Genomic DNA, 20,051 nt, shown 5'->3' with positions numbered 1-20,051 from the left:
TAGTTAGCAGCTTATTCCCTGCCTAAGTTAGTAGTTAGCTGTTGCTTACTCTGCATAAATTGAAGAGAACATGTTTGTACATCAGTGTAAATTGTCAATTACTTCAGTGAACATTTTCATCATGAGCAGCTGCAAAAGGCACCAAGTAGACTGAAAACCACATCTTCAAACATGAATGAGAACCCCACTTCACCTTCCGTGAATGTACAGATGCAAAACAAAAATTTAATATGAAATCAGATTGTTGATTTCATTAAGAAGGCAAATTTAAAGCAGCATTTCAACAGTAAATATTCCAGGTATGACCAACAAATTCAACTTGGCAGCAACGTAGGAAACCAGGAAATTTAACTGTTGAGAGCTTCATTGGGTGCCAGTCAAGAACGCATGAGGTGAGTTACCAAATGAACATAAGAAAAGACAAAAACACAGGCACCTTTGAAAGTATTCTGGATTTTAGGTAGAACAAACAATTCACTAGTTAGCTCTGAAACTGTAAAGGAGTGGTCTTCCTGAAATGGTTAGATTGTATTTCCAAGTGATGAAAAAGTGATTCAAGACTTATACTGCTGTCTGCTGCTACAAATGAGCGCATGGGTAGAACTGTTATCAATGGACGTTCGTACTAAACTCAAGCGGAAAACAATCTTCAGATAGGTCTGGCTGTGTCCAAATGTGTGTATGTATATATTTTTTATTCTTAAGTGTTCAATTTTAGGAAGAATTTCTTGGCTTCAAGGCTACTGAACGCAGTCATGTGGAAGATATTTCGGGCACTATACACCATGATGTCCAAGTATAATATGAAATGGGAAAACCTGTTGTCATTGGCAACAGAGGGTGCTTGAAACATGATGGGAGATAAGAATGGCCTAGTCAGTAATGTTATATTTTACCATGGCATAATTCCTCAAACTGCACTGTGCACTGTTGTCTCAGTTGTCTGATGGTATGAGTACTCACCATTATGATTATTTATTTACACAAGAGATCACCACAGATACACAGACTTTTCAGAAACTATCTCAAGAAACTTTCTACCATGCACACAGATCGTTTGCTTCACAACAATGTTTGCTAGCTTAGCAAAAGAAAAACGCACTTTCCAGATTCTTTGAAGTGGAAAACTAAATCAAGAGTTCTCAAAAGGTGCAAATTCAAGACATTAACCAGAAACATAAATCCATAAACTTCGATAACAATGAATCAATCCAGCAGGTTGCTTTCTTGAGAAACTTTCTACTACTTAAACAATCTCACCACGATTTTACAGGGACCCTGAAAATTGATACACGAACTTCATGACGCTGGGCAGCTCTTACAAACTAAGTTAAATCTCTTTATTCAAAACGTGACAAGGGAAACCTTTCAGTTTCCCAAACTTTATTCAGTACTTAGTTCTGAAGGTTTATTGTGAAAATTGCCAGATTTTTCATACCATCTAAAGATAGAAACTGATGAACAATTAATGAAGTTCAACAAAGTGGAACACATTTTTCAGGTTGTGAAAAAACCTGCAGATGACAGAAGAAATAGCAGAGAAAGTTGATGTGTTGTTTTGGCTCTCTCTTGATACAAATTCATATCCTAACTTGTGCCATTTTTCTAAATATGTGCTAACAATGTTTGGGTGGAAACGCACGTGCGCGCGTGTGTGAAAATATTGTTACGTGCTCAAGCAACCATCAGCCTCGTCACAGCATCTTCGGTATTTCCTGAAAGGGAAGCCTGCCCAAGGACACGGAGTGTCGAGTGAGTAGCTGGAATGACGACAGCTGTTGGCTGCTGTCTGCGTATCGTCAGGTATGGGACAATACTGTTTGTGTGCTTCTGTGCGCTGAGGGCTGTCAGTCAGCGACTGGAGCAGCTATCGTGAGCGTAATTGGAACAGTGTCAATGGAAATTGTTATGAGGAGTATTATCCTGCTGGTGAGCACTACTGGGTTGAGCTGTTGCTGTATAGTTGTCAGTGTTTAGTTGTTCACCGTGTTTGACTGTGTGAATTACTGGACTGTCTCTGGAGTCAAACCAAGCTACAGTTATCGTGTGTTGTGTGGCCATTAGTCTGCGTTCAAATTAAGCTGTCTGCATGCAGTTGCTGTTTGGGGTGACTGGACCACCAGTTCGAGCAAGGTGAAGGCAAATTAATCAACACATCAAATGACAAGGACTTTTGAGGCACTAAAGGAATATTTTAGACCACACCAATAGGACCTGTTGATGTTTTAATTGTAAAATCAAACGTAAACAAAACAGAGATCCAATAGAACCTTCCTGAAATTCAGCACATTGCATGTGTACATAAAAATGATCAATGTTTGTGAACCTGTGATTTTATTATTTTGTGACAAATACAGACCAATACAATTATTATAACCTTTTACAAAAAACACACTGATCATCAAGTTATAATGCAAAGCCCAAGAACTGGGAAATTTTATAGCTTTTAAAATGTTAAGTAGTTTTAATTGATTATGTTTGTTAATAGGTCCAGATATGTTAAAAAGGTTTTAAAATTGTGAACTGATGAAAATGGTTCTCAAAACAAGTACTCTTGAAAAGAAGTAGACAATAAATTGTGACTGCACATTTAGGTTCTGACAAGGCAAATCCAATAAAAGAAACATTAATTGTAAGCAGCCACAAGTAGGCAAGTCCTTGATCGATATCCTTGAAGCCGCAGGGAGGTTCTACGAAGTTAAGTGGAATCCAGCGGTTACCCTGAAAATACCTGCTGGATTTGTGGTAACAAGGGCCACATAAGCTGGAACCACAAAGACCACCAAAGACAGGAGCTCCCATGTGACATCACAAAGACCGAGAAACAGACAAGTCAGGGAAGCTACTATTAGCCAGCCTTCGGAGGCAAAGGTTGGCTCAGGATAGTGGCCAAACTCCAACAGCCCATTACTGCATAACAAGGCTACAATCCGATGGTAGCAGCCTGATGATTGATGGAATCATCAACGGAATAGCACGGAGCATGCTGATTGACACCGGAGCGACGAGGACCATCATCAAGCCCACAGAGGTGCAGTGCTGGAGAATTCGCATGTGCAAATATATATCTCAAGGGTGGCTGACATTACTGTATATTCTAAACATAACAGCATTTATGCCTGAAATTAAGGATGATTTAAATAATACTGAACAAAGTGTGTTTCTCCCGTGAAGTAAAAGTGGTGTTTGAAAGTGATACAATCTATCAAGATATGCACAATTCACTTTCACTTTCAAAAGCCAATAAGCGCTTAACGTCTATAGCCTATCTCAAATAACCTGGGAAGTAAATACCAAAAATGCCCGGTAAATGTGGTGGTACTGTATCTCTTAGTAAAGCGTTAAAAATATTTTAAACGTGTTAAGTAATGTTATATCTGCATAAAGGTTATGTACATCACCTAAACCTGTTTATCTTCAATTTTAAAAGCTGTTTAGTTTCAATTTATAATTGATACTCTTATATTATAGTGCCTTTTGAGAGGGGCGATGTGTCAACAGCAGAACAGCCATTGCAGTATTAAGTAGTGGCTAATATAGCTAACATACAACCTATGTGCTTTCTGTTTACTTCTGTGTTACGGGTGTTATTGACGCACTAGTGACTTTGCATATTATTACAAGTTTTTTTTTCATGCTAACATTTAGTAATATATCATTTGTTTCTAAAATGCTATTTGTTCAGGGTGTCGACCTAGAAAGATCTTTTGCCCCTACTTGCACCATGTGTATTTTTGTAAATGGCGGAAGTGTAAAGTGTTGAATGTGAGGAAAAAACGTTAAAGATGACACAAACACCCAGTCCCCAGGCCAGGGATATTAATCATTTACAATTCAAAACCCCTGACCCAGCCGGGAATCGAACCTGGGGCCGCCGGGTGACAGGCGGACGCGTTGCCCCCTACAACACGGGGCCGGACTATCATTATTAACTAACTGGTAGTCAGTCTTTGTCTTGGTGTTTGGGATTTAGTTAACTGTTTTAATTTACGTTTACATAACCTTTGTTAAAGTTCAGTGTGGAGTGAAGATGGGTGAGCCCAGCCCTTCTCACGCAAAGGATAAGGGAAAAGCATAGACAAATGGAGAAAAACAGTGCGTTCTCCACTTTTTTAAGAAGTTAAGTGGCGCAAATCCTGGTATTACTCTTGAAAATACGACAAGGTTAATAGCCACTACTACCGGCATTTCTAGGTCTGGTATTTATCTACTAGAAAGGAACTTAGAATTATAGGAACAGTCATTTCACAAAAGAAAAGTCTGAATAAAACCAAGTTAGTGGACAAATATGACTTTCACTAACAATGCAATTCGGCAAAACATTCACGAGTTTTTCTTTAAAAGTGAAATACCAACAATCAACAAGGTCTTAAGAGTTTGTGAATGTTCCTACTCGTCTTGAAGCCGATGTGGTAATTGTTATGGACAATGCGTCATACCATTCAGTCAGAATTGAGAAACTTCCCAATCAATCATGAAGAAAGGGAGGTATAATTAAGTTTCTGGACGGGAGGAAATCCCTTACGAACCAAACATTGTAAAGTTAGAACTTCTTAATGTCGTCCCACAGCATATTAAGGACCTGTGTGGTGCATATCGAGTAGATTATTTCGCACTGCAATCGGGAACACAAGTTTTAAGGTTACCTCCGTGCTAACTGAGGAAGGAAGGCTATATACGTCCTATGAACCTTCACTAGTACAGAGGTTCCTTGACAAGAAAATTGAAAGTGTGTGGAGCCAAGTTAAGGGCCATGTGGCTAAGAACAACAAAATTTTCACCCTTGTAGAAGTAAGAAAACTGCTGCTGGAAGCAATTGAACTAGTGACCCCTCTACGTTGGGAAATGTGTGTAAAACATGTCATTGAGACAGAAGAAAAACAAATGTGGGATATAGATCAGTTAGTGGCATGGACAATGCCACTGAACGGATAGTGATAAATGTGAATGACTCCGACAACATGGAGGGGATTGAGTAACCCATCTTTCTTCTGCAGGTGACACAGGTGAGTTCCTTAACCTTCAGAAGTGTATTGAATATCATCTTGATTCATTCTGGTGATTGTATAAACGTTGTGTTCTTCTTGTAACATGTCAGTTACAAGATTATTTGAAATAGTTATCGATCTCACAGTTTCTTGACTGATGTTTTCATGTGACTAGTACTGCAACGTGCATATAGCCGGACTTGTTATTCTTATCTCCCAGGTAATTTGAGATAGAGTAGTAGTGTGTGCACTCATGACTCACATGAACTCATTCAAAAACCAATTTCTTCATAGAATTCTACTCCAGGTGAAAAGGCAGAGGAGATTAAATACAAGTTAGAAAAAAGTATGTTAAACAACAACTCGAATAAAGAAGGCCCAGTCAATTAGTACTTCGGTGGTATTAGGGCATCTTTGTCAGAACGTTCTGAGCTTTCGGCACCGACGTATAAATTGTCCATCAACATAGATGGATCGTTTTCAGCCCTTAAACTCATTTTTGACTGATAGAAGACAAAGTCTGTCTCCAGAAAACTTTGAATGCTTATTGTAGTTGCCTATTGTGATGCCACTTTCTGCAAAGAATGATACATATAAATAGACTAGTAAAAAATAAAAAATCACTTGATTTTAAGTACATCTTTTCCATATTTTTAGTGCATGATTGCATGCATATTAGAAGCTTTTTTTAGTGCATAAATATCTAGGCCCTACTTAAACTGAAAGATACAATGGTATGAGCAATATAATGATTAGGGAGTCCAGTCAGGTAGTCCCTAACACCAAGTTCACATTTGATCTCACCTGATACAAGGGGTATCTGCAGATGGCGCAGTCTGTCTAACTTAATGGCGAAACTGAATGACAGAGTGCCCCAAGCAAGATAGATGTGGAAGCTGTCAAAGTTATTACTAATGGGTAGGTTTAATACTGAACCATTATAGAATGAGAGTAGGAGATCTTGAAGCTGGATACATGACATATGAAGTTCATGATGGGAAATAAATCAAGGGGATTAAGGAAGGAGTGTAGTCTTTCTAAGTCATGGTGCTAACTGAGGAAGGAAGGCTATATACGTCCTATGAACCTTCACTAGTACAGAGGTTCCATGACAAGAAAAATCTCAAGTCTTCTCAAAAAGAGTTTAGGTCTTCTAAGTTACGTTATAAATCAGGAATCTTCCTTACCCTAACACCAGATGTCTTCTCTTCAACCAGTCTCTTCAAAATGGAAGGACAGAGAAAAATGAAACTTAGTGCTGCCAGAGCTGTAACAATTTTCCCAGCAAGATCCTTACTATTATCCCTGGGTAAAGCAGGAAGAGGAAATTTCTCCACCATCAACTGGAAAAGAATTAAGCATCTTTAGTAACATACTACTCATCCAAATATCTATACTAGCATTCATTAAATGAATGCCAATGGACAAATAAGGGTCACACAAGAGCCTAGATCATTCAATGTTAATAAATAGCACTGCCATTATGACAACAGGATTGCCATATTGAATGGCTCTGCTGAACAGCATTAAGGGAAAACAGCATTAATTTGTGAAACTCAGTATTTAACACCAGATAAATGATGGAAGAAACTAAGCTGCAAATTATTTTTATGAATTTTAGGGTATGAGGGTTTATGGTGGCTTATTTTGGTCTTTTGGCAACAAGAGTAAACTACTGCAAATACAAAAATGATGTACTAAACTTCAAGGCAAATTCAGAGATAAAATGGACAAGAGATCATTTTCAAGGGCTTAAGGAGTGGGGGAGACATTTAACTGCATTTAATAAATTTACCCAGGCAATGCCGTATACTACTATGCCATTGTTATGCCCCACAAAATGAACGGTAAAAATTAAATGCACTAGGGAATAAAAACAGTGGTGAAAATAAAATGCACTTAATAACAGCTAAATAACAAAACCAAGCACAGATAAAACTCATCGTGAATTTCTGTATCAGTATAGGTTATGCTGAAACATATTGCTGCACACCACAGCGTCAAAATCTTTAACAACTGCTGTACAGTACAAGAATATTAGCGCACACGCACGCTCTATGCAAAATACATCCAAAGCAAAATACAATGAGTGGTCAAGTCATGGGAAGACACTGAATGTGATGTTAATGAGTTGCTCCTCCGCGGGCCCTCAAAACGGCATTGACTCTAAAAGGTGTTGGAATAGTTCTGAAGGGATCTGGACTTGCGCATCTTGCACTGCTACCCACAACTGGTCTTGTGAAGTTGGTGCCGGGTTCATGGAGCATACACCAGCATCGACAGCATCCTATAAATGCTCGACTGGATTAAAATCGGGGGATCTGGAGAGCCAATTCATGGTCGTAACTTCACTGGAGTGCTCCTCCAACCACCTGCAGACCACCACATAAAGGTGACAAGAGCACTGTCCTGTTGAAACATGGCAATTCCATCAGGGTACTCTACAGCCAGAAAGGGACACAGATAGTCTGAAAGATGTCCACATACCGTTCACCTGTCAGTGCTCCCTGCAGCCAGACAATGGGGCCTAATTGAGACCATAAGAACGCCACCCAGACCAGAACTGAGCCACCTCCCACCTGGATACAACCTTGTGGACACACAGGATCCATAGCTTCACGGGGCATACGCCACACTCTCATGCGCCCATCAGCTCAATACAACTGGAACTGGGATTCATCGGACCATACCATATGCTGCCACTGCTCCATTGTCCATTACCGATGTTCGCGGGTCCATGCACGTTGTTGAACTCTGTGTTGAGGCATCAGCAAAGAGGCACAAGTTGGTCGTCAGCTGATGAAGCCTACGCAATGCAGTTGCCTGGTAGAAATAGGTTCCTGACTCCCAAAATTCAACTGGGCGGTGATCCAACACAGTAGCCCGTCAAGCGGCCAGTATGGTTCTGCAGAAGCATAATATCCGTTCACTAAACACCTGTGGTCTTCCCATGCAGCGGTTTATGCGGGTGGTAACATTCTCTCTGAGATATTGAAGATCCACCCTCGACACTGTTGACCTCAGAAATCCGAATTCACGTGTAATTTCTACAATGCTATGACCCATGCGCCGTGCAGTAAACATTACCGCTTGTATCCTGTTGCACTATTCCAAAAATCTATCTAAAGGCTCGCTTAATGCAATACACAATGACGATTTTGACAGCCCACAGCTCACACGTGTGGCCTTCCCTGTACTGCTATCCTGTTGATCTTGGCCTGTCAGCGAGTGAACGTGACAGATATGACACCATGCTGCCAACTAAACTGCTGATGCTCCCTTACACAGCAGCACATAAGCACTGCAGAGAACACTTCCTGGCGCCCGTTATAGTTACTGCCAATGTTAGTTAACCTGGCAAGATATAACTGTCTCCGCCATGTGCTGGTACCTAGCGGCCGAGTATGGAAGCGCTTTCGAGTACCTCCATTCGCTCGCAGAGAGCACTTTACTGTGTGTGTCGTGTATCTGTACCGAGCAGTCAAACTAGGAAGAAGCCATGTAGTTACTCTCTCAGACGGATCAAAATGACTGCCAAAAGCTTGACAGCAGTGAGCCGTTGGGTCACCGTGACAATGGATAACATCGCTATGGATCTAATGTAGTAATATTTTGCATCGGTGCAATTTACAGCGAGGGAATATCCATCTTATAATTACCTAACATGTTACTATTTGGACTGCTGTCAGTGAATGATGTAAGTTGTTTTCATCGCAAACTCACCAGGACCTTCTGTAAGTAATCACCAAAACTAATATCTAACTCTACGTTAATGAAGAGATACGGGAAATTACTATACAAGTGAAACAGTGTGAATTTACGTTATGAAATGTATTTTCATGTCTGCCAGTGCGATTTCAAAGTGCAAATAATAGTTAAGTCTGCATCATGAATTTAGGCCTAAAAATTAACATCTCATTTCCCAGACTGTTTCAAATCAAGATTTCAGCCATCAAAAAGTTAGTAAATATTAATTGACTTGTGGCATAAAAATTGTTCTTATACATAACGAAGCTGTGAACACCATTTTAAATATGCGTTTGTAAATTATATTTTTAATTTTGCTTGCAGTGAGCGCGTAGCTGGTATATCCCTTGAGTAATTGTTACCATAATGATCTACCTTATAAATGTAACTTTCCATTTTCTTGTTGAGACTTTCATCTTAACTGTAAATAATAATAATAATAATAATAATAATAATAATAATAATAATAATAATAATCGTATGGCCTCAGCTACCGTGTGCAAACATTTCAATTTGACGCCATCTGGCTGTCTGCTCGTCAATTTCGAAGTTCCGTTTTACTCTAGGCCCCCTAGATAGCAGACCAAGCAAATCGAAACTCTCTTGGGCATCTATGGCTGAGATTTAATGAATTTTGTCGGGTAAACACCAAAAGTGCCACCAGAGATCTTTTACATGCCGACATCGTACGACATGGAGTGTCGAATGGACTTTTTTCCGCCCTTCAAAAATCCGACTACCTCTGCCGGGTTTGAACCCGCTATCTTGGGATCAGGAGGCCGACACTCTACCACTGTAAATTGTAGCATTTTATGAACCCTTCAGTGACGCTTTGGCTATCTATGACAGCTTTTGGTGGAGCTGTGGAGGATCAAACCAGCCTTCGGGCTGAATACCCAACACAACAGGAAGATACTACTACTATATTATTATTATAATGGAAATATTGTTCTACTTTTACTTCAAGTAAGTTTTAATAATGTAAAAGTGGGTTATAGGCCGAATATTTAACCCTTCCCAAGCAGATGCTTTTGTGACTGAGTGGAATACTTTTTTCCTAATTTTAAAATATGTAGGATATATTTTTCATGCACTAAAGTGAATTATATCACAGCTGTATTACATTTATCTGTTGGTACTGGAAGGTTGAACAGCATCTGTTGGTTGTAAAGTTGAATTTTCTTATTCTATGTCCTTACATTTAGTGCGTTAATGGCATAAGACACTGCAATTTACATATATACACACTTTACAAATTTTCTACAAAACACACAACACCTTCACGGTTTTTTAGAAATGCCGAGAAATGTGGTACACCTCAAAGCATCTATTGGGATTCAGAAAAGGCTTCTGGATGTAGGTTTTAACAATAATAATGTTATTTGCTTTACGTCCCACTAACTACTCTTTTATGGTTTTCGGAGACACCGAGGTGCCAGAATTTAGTCCTGCAGGAGTTCTTTTACGTGCCAGTAAATCTACCGACACGAGGCTGACGTATTTGAGCACCTTCAAATACCACCGGACTGAGCCAGGATCGAACCTGCCAAGTTGGGGTCAGAAGGCCAGCGCCTAAACCGTCTGAGCCCCTCAGCCCGGCAGGATGCAGGTTTTGCAGCAATAAATTGTTTCCTTGTGAAGCCTCCTTTTTTTCTTCACAATGCAAGCTATGGAACCTTTCTCCCTTCTAGCTATAAAGTGAGGTAGTCCATTCAGGCATTCTTCTGGGGGACCAAGAGAGGGCCTTCCCCTTTTTGAGCACCCCTCTTTTTTCTTGGAGGTCACCCGTTCAAGGACCAGTGACTCAAGTCATTGCCTGAACTTTCTACGTGTAATTTGTTCAGAGTTGCAGTTTTTCTGGACCATGACACGATTACCGATTAGTATCATACTATGAGTTGACAATGCTTATCTCAAGGAGCCAGAAGAACATTTTTCTATACCAATTTATTGTCCTATGCATGTAATGGTAAGAGACTATCTAGTGATCACTACGATCTACACCACCCATGTGTTTCGTGTAGTCTACCGTCATACTGGGTTTGTCTATGGGGAACTTGTTTGGGTATTTCGAGGGGACTGATATAACATCTGTCTTTGATCCTTTGTGGCTGGCGCTCAACATGAAAACTGTCCTTTTATTTTTCCATGCCAGAGCTATACGAAAATAAATTTGTCCCCTTGTTTCATTCTGCCCAGATTTTTCTTTTGGAGCTGATGTGGCATGTCCTTATGGGATGTTATGACTGTACCTGTTAGTATATTCATGGATAGGAGTTGGTCAACTGTGGCGATATATAATACCTGTCAGTATATACGCGATAACAAGAGCAGTAACAATTTGAGTGGTTTTCAGAAGGTCTGAACTAGTTCCCTCTTTACCAGTGTAAGGTTTGAAATAGTAGGATACCCGTTACTACTGTCAGACAGAACAAACATTTTGAGCCCATTTTTGTGGGCTTCATTGGGTTGTACACTTTAAATGAAACTCTCCCCTTGAAGGATATCGTACTCTTGTCAATAGTAATCTTTTCACCAGGGGTACAATGAAGCATACACTTTTCTTTGAATTTATTAATGACAGACTCTACATATTGAATTTTTCTGAGATGATCTCGATTTTGGGGAGGGTGTGCGAAATGTATATTCCTAGATTCCAAAACAGGAGTAAAGATTAATCACAGGGAAATACGTCTGTAAAGAATGGTACCTTACGAACTCGTGCCTCAGAGAAATACCCAGTAATATCCGTGAGGAGGTAAAGCCCCATGTTTGTCACAACTCCTAAGTGTGCTTTTTCATCTGAGTTTAGAGGATGTTCCCATTCGTTTAGCCTTGACTTCAGTGTGAGGGGAGTGTTCTTTTGTTTTGTTTTTATGTCACTGTAGAGACAGGATTCTTAACAAATTATATTTATCGAGTCATCATCAAAAAATAGCTCAAAATACTTCATCGGCTCTGTATTACTATCAAAACCTAGATGGAAGAACTGGACCACGGTTTATACCTAACAAGGGAACCCTATCACTAGGCTCCAGATATCTATCAGACACATCTCTCCACTCTGAGTCACTGCCGCTGTCAGACGCCACACTGTCACTTGTGCTGTTCTTGTTCTCATATTCGTCGGTTTCACTATTTCACTATCACTGTCAGGAAAGCTAATACCATATTTACACGAATAATCCCCGCATATTTTTTTAAAAATTCAAGGCACGAAATTGGGGTCGGGTTTTATTTGCGTCAAGGTTGCCAACACGCTGCTGGCTCACCTAGTTTTCGATGCTGAGTGTACAGTTATGCTTTGTGCAAGTCCCCATTTGTCATATTTAAACAGAAAAAATTCAGACTTTTAATTCTAAACTGACTTTACATTTTTTTTAAGTAGTACCGTATTTTACAGAGTAATTTAAATTCAAAATTTCTCCATCTTCCGGAACGTGCAGGGGTAGCTTTCCACACCTTCACTCACTCCGGTGTGTCTATAGTGTGTTCCACAGTTGAAAATAGAGTGAAATCGTAATTCTTTTGTATTCAGCGTTTTAAGGAAAGCCACGCAGAATCTGCAAAACAGGTGAGGGATGGCATTTCTGAATTACAAGATGGCTGTTAATTCGAAATCACATAATTGGAAGTCCGATTTCTGTATTACAAAGGCTTCGAATTAACGAGGTTTTACTGTATCGCAAAACTAACATCAGATTTTGCCGGTGTGTCTATTTCAAGTGTTTACAATGCAAGAAAAGAATTATCCACCATCGGTCATGTTACTGTCCAGTAAAAAGAGACTACATGTGAGAAGTGTTTTAGGCCCATATTCACCAACGTCGGTAACTTTTGCTGTTATCTTAGATTTTCAAAACTCGGATATGTCATTATTTTCGATAACGCTCACTTCCGTATTCACCACAGAATTTATTATCTCGGTTTACCAAAACTAAGTTTTCGTTTCAATCTCAGTTTGAACCGCATTTTTTCATACTGATGTGCAGAAAACAAATGACTACATGTTGCCGCCACTATCGAACTGTAAACAAGTTTTTGATTCCATTCAGGGTTTGCAAATAATTTGCATAAATTACGTCCACTATTGAGCAGAAACGGAGAAAGAAGCCTAATATGTCTTACTGAACTTGGTGGCAGAAAACATTAACAAAGGGAATAAGAAAAACTAATTATAGCCTACCCATTGTACGTCACTCAAAAAATAAGTCAGTATTCCTTCATTCTTCATTAGAAGTCACCCAGTCGTGTACCGTACAAGATATTAGCTATAATCGAGAAATCATTTTAGGCCTCTCTATGTGTTGGGAATTCCAGGTTATGTTCGGAAGCTTTAGATAACCTAAAATGTGTCTGAAAATCAGAGTCGTCATAGTCCTGGAAATATGTCGCACATTCTTTTATCCATCTAGGACGTTTATTAATTGCATAATCTTGATCATATTACTCGTCGCTGTGATTTTATCTTTCAATTAGATATTTCAGCCGCCTACGGGCGTTAGACGTGGAGTGTGACGAACTTTTAAGTAATTTAGGAGAGGATTCTAGTGATGGAAGAGACAATGAATCTTCCCATCTACAGGGAATCGAGCCTATTGCAAGTTCAGATTAATGAAATACCTGTCACGTAAGTAGACCTACTTGCTCATTTTCAAGGAAAATATATTTCATAACAGTGATATTTGCGTAAAGACCACGTGGACCTCGCGGAGTGGTACGAAATATTTGTTTATGCCTAAATTACTCTTCTGATGAAAGGAATTTTAATTCATTTCATTTTTTTTCAAAATGAGCCTTCCTAAAATGAGGGTGCGGGCATTATTCGACGGCGGGTATTATTCGGGTAAATACGGTATTTGAAATATGATCATCACCCACATCCAAAGCAAATACTGTACTATTTCTGCATCAGTCCGTAGTCTTTTACGCAATAATATGTGAAAATCTTCGAACGCATACCAGAAAAACTAACACACTCTAACGGCTACGAATTATCACGTGCACGCATCTGAATCAACAGCTGGCTGCAGATATTTGTGAAGTCACAGAGGTCTCTAGCGGTGACAGGTTAACTATCAAACCTGTGTGTGCATGGTGCTGCCTTCTTCTGAGCCTAGCATTAACACTATGCGCCCAGCGGTGTGCTCCCGAGTGCCGCTGTTAGTAATGCTAACATCACGAAATTTGAAATTCAGTCACTCGAAAGCTATTAATGTTATGGAATTAGTTTTTGTTTTAACAGGTTGATTTGATGTAGTTTGACAGTCCCTTGTTCTTATGATAATGTGTTCCTTGTCCCCACCTCTTTCCTTGCGGTTTATACCCAGTACACATTCTTCCACATACTAGCAATTTGGTGAAACATCACTATGGTAAGTTTTCTGGGTATATTTTGCTTGTTTTGATGTCAAGTTGTGTGATTTGTTGTTTAAATTTACGCTCTGGTTTCTCCACTAAACTCCTGCACCGTACCCCAAACAGCTGATACACTGTATGTATGGGAGGTGGCAAACATTTCCACCAAACTGAATTCCTCCCTGCCACTGATCACAATGTCTACTCATGGCAGCAAGAATAGTGTACTTCATATTCAAGGAAGAGAAACTGTGGTGAATGTTATAGCCTTTTGCAATTCAGAGAAAGAACATAATTTGTTTAGCTTACCAATTTTGCAAGCTACAAAGCAAGCTGCAAAAGCAACTGGCAAGTTGTAAGCTTTTTAAACAAAATCAGAAAGTAGCTTAAAGTGACCCAGAAGAGTGGAAGAAATGGTGTCCTAGCATTTCCTCAATACACTTCCTGACTCGCAACAGAAAAACTAAATGTTTTAATGTTAATTTCTCAAAACAGCCATTTTTAAGGTCTTAGTATTGAACTACAGCAGAAAGAAAACAAGGTGAGAAATTTAGTAACAGGATATTTATATAAAGTATAAAAGTTCAATTTACTACAGCAGAAAGAAAACAAGGTGAGATATTTAGTAACAGGATATTTATATAAAGTATAAAAGTTCAGCAAATAATAATATTAGATGGTACATCATCTCACATGCTCTGTAAGTAGATTTAAAACAACTCATTATCCGTGTCTCACAACTGAATAGTCATGTTTTTCATGAGAGTTTAATCCTGATAAACATGACATCTGTATACCTCTACCACATTAAGAATTGTGATTTGCTGACTGTATAGTATCATGCTCCACCACATCAATGTCTTGTGTTCTGACATACATTATTGGGCATCACATACAACAACAGAGCGAAGATTTGAACTAGTGACCTAACATATTCGTGTACAGTACCCTATGATGGACAATGAACAGTTTTTGAGCTGTTTGAAAACAAAACGGAGGAGTTTTAAGGGAGATCTTCCACTGAAGTACGCAAAATTACTACTTAATTCATTTATTTATTTATTTATTTTTGGAATATCACTTAGGCTACAGCACAAAATTACACACGTAGAAAGATTTCTGTTAGGACGACTGGCTGAAATGCCCACCCCCCTCCCAGTAGACTAACCTACTAACCTGATATATGATCGAACATGTCAGCCAGAGCTGTAGATAAACCTATCTATCGACAAGACAGAACTAAAAAAGCAGAAATACAGGCAATTGCAGTCATAACAAAATTAAAAAGTGCATGCACATAATATATTTACCTTCCTCAGTTGTCCTCAATGGACTCAATTCCTTCCATACCACATAACGCATCCTATCAAATCCCATTACAGTCACTGAGTGATGAATCACTGCTGCTACTCTGGCTGCTGTCAGTGATGATAAACATTTCCATAACATCATCTATTAGGCCATTCAGCTTCCACATCTAGTCTTCTTTTGTGGTGTGTCAAATGCAATATTTCCGGTTATCTGCGATTGTTAATTTCCCTGTCTTTCTAAACAGTGTCCGCACCTTATGGACGGAAGAGGTGGATACACCACACAACTCTGCATTTAGTTTCTCTACCTCATTTACTGCTAAGCCTGAATTCTATTCTCTTAATTTATTAAGCACAGTCACAATGCACTGCCTATGATCTTCTGAACAGTTTGACATTTATGTGCTTCACAACACTTGATCATTCTACCTCTTGCTCCATTGCTTTCACACTGAATACCGACCCGCTGACTGTCAATACATAATCCAACACCTTACCTTCATGCTGTACAGCTCGGGGCTTCCCCATACTGCAAGGAGATTTCATGTATTACACTACATCTTGTGCCTTGATTTCTCCTTATTAATCTTTTATAAACAAGTACAAATGTACATATACGTATATAATAAACATATTTTAATGCAATTACGTACTCTTCCAAATTCACAAAAGTAAAAAAAGTTAATGAAACATACTATTTTCCTTACAGCTTCTATACAGTCAAGTGAGTGCAACAGCTGCACATCCAATGAACTATGTCTACGTCAACGTGCAAGATGCTCCACCTATTTGTTTATATCAGGATTAAATTCTCATGAAAAATAGCATACGAGAAATGTTGAAGAAAACAGTATAAAAATGAGAATAAACATATTACAAGAGTTTCAAAAATAGCAAGATGACAATGAAATTTCTTTTTTTACATACCGAAATTTTAACATCATCCTTTTGCATTAGTTTGATGTAACTTTTATCCAATGACCACTGGATACTTGCAAAACCCTTATAGAAGTAGCGATCTGAAATGAAGGAGAAAAAACCTGTCAATTATAATTTTTTGAAATCCACTATACAGTAAAACTTCTGTATGGAGACATTATCTTCAATAAAAATCCAGGTTAATATAATACTGACATGCCAATAATCATGGGATAAGGGTCTAGTATTCTGAAAGCTCTCCTCTAGCCTGACGAAGTGCAAAAACTCATTATGGCATGGATTTCACAAGTGGGTTAAACACCTGTGGGGCAATGTTGACTGATGACATAGGAACAACTACTCAAAGCTACCTGTTGTTTGTGGGTGCAAATAGACTTCAACCATGTTCCATAAATGATCAATGGGATCCCTATTGGGCGAACTGTCCAGATGCTCCTCGAACCAATATCAGACAACTTGAGCCTGATGACAAGTGCAGTACCCCGCTGGAGTATCCCACTGTTGTAGGGGGTGGGGGTAAGTGAAGTCCAAGTACTCAACATAGCAGTCATCGGTTAACAACCGGTTCAGATGGAACAATGGACCCAGCCCATGCTATGTGAACACACAGCACACCATTATGAACCCACCACATGCCTGCAAGGTGCCTTCTTATCAACCGAGGCCCATACCTCCATGAAGCCTCCATCACACATTCCCCACCATCATTTTCCAGCTCCAATTTTCCCAATTTGTTTTATGTCACACCTACACAGATAGGTCTTATGGTGACGATATGATGGGAAAGGCCTAGAAGTGGGAAGGAAGAAGCTGTGGGCTTAATTCAGGTACAGCCCCAGCATTTGCCTGTTGTGAAAATGGGAAACCACGGAAAACCATCTTCAGGTCTGCCAACAGTGGGGTTCGAACCCACTATCTCCTGAATACTGGATACTGGCTGCACTTAAGCGACTGCAGCTATCGAGCTCGGTACTTCTACCTGTCAAAATATAGTTTCTGTTCCTCTATCTCCTCCCACTTAACATTCCTCTTGCTGACCTCCAATTTCACTGTGTCTATCCATCAATTCCTTGGCTCCCTACTGGCCTCTCCCCTTTTACTTCTCGTTTAAAGTAATTCTTTCCTGCTCTCATTCTGTCCATTCTCATAACATGTCCAAACCACTGCAGTCTGCCATTAATAGGTATTTTGATGCTAGCGTCCTTTCTGTCTGCTTCATTCCTAATCTTCTCTTTCCTGGTCTTTTGGTTCATTGTTCTAATGAAATTCATTTCTGTTGATCGGATTTTACTATTAGCTTTGTTATGCAGGGTACATGTTTCAAGTCCATAGGTGAGAAATGGAATGAATTAGGTATGAAACATTGTCAATTTGGTTTCTGGGGCATTTTAATAATCCCAGAGTAGATATGTCACTTGAAAATGAAATTGAGAAGCTTTCAAAATTCTATTATTTCTTGGTTTATTGTGTTATCTTTTGAAATAATACTTCCAAGACATTTGAAGTTCGAAAGATTGTAACAGAGTGACCTCCAGGAAAATGTTTGAAACTGTGCCTTTTACTGAAGTTTAGTCTGCATTCTTTAAACTTGCTATTCCAAAGATTTAGTTTCTCCTGTACTTCTGCTTTATTTTCTCCCCAGATCAGAACATCTACAAATATTTGAGGGTTAGGCTCTTTGCAAGGTTCTTTAATAGATTTTATGATCCGATCCATGCCAATGATGAACAGGAGTAGTGGCAAGGCACTTCCCTGCTGGACTCCTCTTTTGGTTTCAAACCAATCTGATCTTCCATTCCCTACTTGGACACGACTAAAGCATTTTTGATAGAGCATTTTTACTTTATCAGGAAGTTTGGCACACCTATACCTTCCCAGATTATCTCCCTAGGCACACTGCTGTAGGGCTTCTCGATGTCCATAAAAACCATCACTACGTTCTTACCATATTTCCAGGGCCTCTATGTTGGCATTCTGATGGCAAATATTAGACCTGTAGTGTTTCGGATCTTCCTGAACCTGTGTTGCTCCTCCTCCAATAACAGTTCTATTCCTAATTCTTCTTTCAATTATCTTCTCCAGAAGTCTGAGTGAGAAAGAGTGATGCCCCTATTAATCTGCACATTTCTTCCCGCTTCTTTTTTTATGCAGGGGGATAATGATACCTTTCATACCAGTCCTCTGGTATCCTATTCTCTTTCCAGGTTACAGAGAGAACTCTACAACCAGTTGTATGCTTTGTGTTCCAGCTGCCTTTATCATGTCAACAGTGAGGTCATCAAATCCTGGGGACTTTTCTTATATTTTTCAGCTCAGACTCCACTTCTACCCATGTAGCTGGTGCTGTGCTCCATCACTCGCATTGAAACTGCAGTATTCAGTGGTATAGTTTCAAGGCCTTTCTCCATTTAATAAAGTAATGAAGTAGTTCATTTTTTCTCTGATACTGTGATCTGTCTTCACCAGGTTCCCATCATCTGTTTCCAGTGCAAGGATATTGCCATGCTCACTACTTCTATTCTTGACTACTTCATAAGGACATTTTCCTATTACTTTCACAGTCTTCTGTTAGTGTAGTAGTGAACTCATCCCAACACATTTCTTTTTTTCAGTCGCTTTGCAAATAGTTCCTTGTTCCGGTACATCTGTGCCAGGTATTGAATTTCATCTTCTTGGTGGACTGATTTCCATTTTTTGTTATCTAGCCTCTTCTCAGCTGCATTTCTTTCTTTCACAGCAGTTTTCATCCTCTCATTCCACCATGGTGTTTCTCCCTGCACTGCACTTGTCTTTCCACATAGTGATTCGGCTTCTGAAACCAGGTTGTTCTTGAATGACAGCCACTCTTCTTCTACTCCTCTTTCTTCATTCTTCGGTAATTTGGCTGAGATGTTTCTTTGGTATTCTTCTTTCTTCCCATCTTCTACTCGAAACTAGGTCTTTAGCTTGGTCATTTTCTTGCGTTGGACATTCCGCACATGAACGTTCCCAATGTGTGCGATCAAAATCCAGTGGTCACCATGGAGACCTTCACTTGGAATCTTAACATCAGTGATGAACTGGCTAGCACATTTATCAGTTATTATTGAGCCCTTATTGAAGTGCTCATTTAATTAATCAGTCATTTATTCGAATGTACAGAGAATATTTCATTTTTATTAAGTACTAGTAACTGGCAGGAAACATCTACGTTCAGCTGCACGTCGCAATTTCTACAGGGAGCTTGGAGCTCGGGTTTGTTTCCTCGCCAGCTAAGTTTAGAAAGTGGAATTTCGACATGACATACACAAAGCCAAACAAGGGAACAATAGAACTCGCACGGACAACATTTCAGATGCCCGGCGAAAGGCTAGAGACGCCTGTAAGAGATGTTTGAAGTAAGCGTCAGGTACGCGATGTGTTGAGCAAATGAAATGATAGAGCCACAGTCGATATGGCTAGGCATTGGTCTAGGGAAGTGATGGCCCCGATTGAGGATACAACAGCGTCGCAGAGGACGAGTTAATAAAAACGATGACCGCGTCAGTTACCTTTTATTCGGCGAGATTTTGTGCAAGTAACATCGTGAGAAGACGTTTTCTTTATGCGAGTGATCTTGTAGGGACTTGCCAATTTTGTTAATCTATTGCGTTTAATCTATTCAAGTTTTCTAATACTGGGAGAATGGCATTTAACTTTCAATTTCCTGAGGGAGAGAACAGTTTCATTT

The 20,051-nt window shown here is 39.4% G+C and overlaps 1 protein-coding gene across 1 annotated transcript in view; it reads right to left on the bottom strand.

Annotated features, from left to right (window-relative positions):
- LOC136872268 (phospholipid-transporting ATPase ABCA3) overlaps positions 1-20,051 on the bottom strand; it is a 341,741-nt gene that overhangs the window by 283,102 nt on the left and 38,588 nt on the right. Inside the window, exons 4-5 of the mRNA XM_067146089.2 lie at positions 16,331-16,422; positions 6,176-6,331 (exon numbers count right to left, since the gene is read on the bottom strand). Of these exons, the coding sequence (XP_067002190.2) occupies positions 6,176-6,331; positions 16,331-16,422 (248 nt within the window). The remainder of the gene's footprint in view (positions 1-6,175; positions 6,332-16,330; positions 16,423-20,051) is intronic.

Source organism: Anabrus simplex, chromosome 4 (genome assembly GCF_040414725.1).
Source record: "Anabrus simplex isolate iqAnaSimp1 chromosome 4, ASM4041472v1, whole genome shotgun sequence".
Lineage (NCBI taxonomy): Eukaryota > Metazoa > Arthropoda > Insecta > Orthoptera > Tettigoniidae > Anabrus > Anabrus simplex.
Note: the sequence above shows the minus strand (reverse complement) of the source record. Positions and strands in the feature narration are given on the sequence as shown.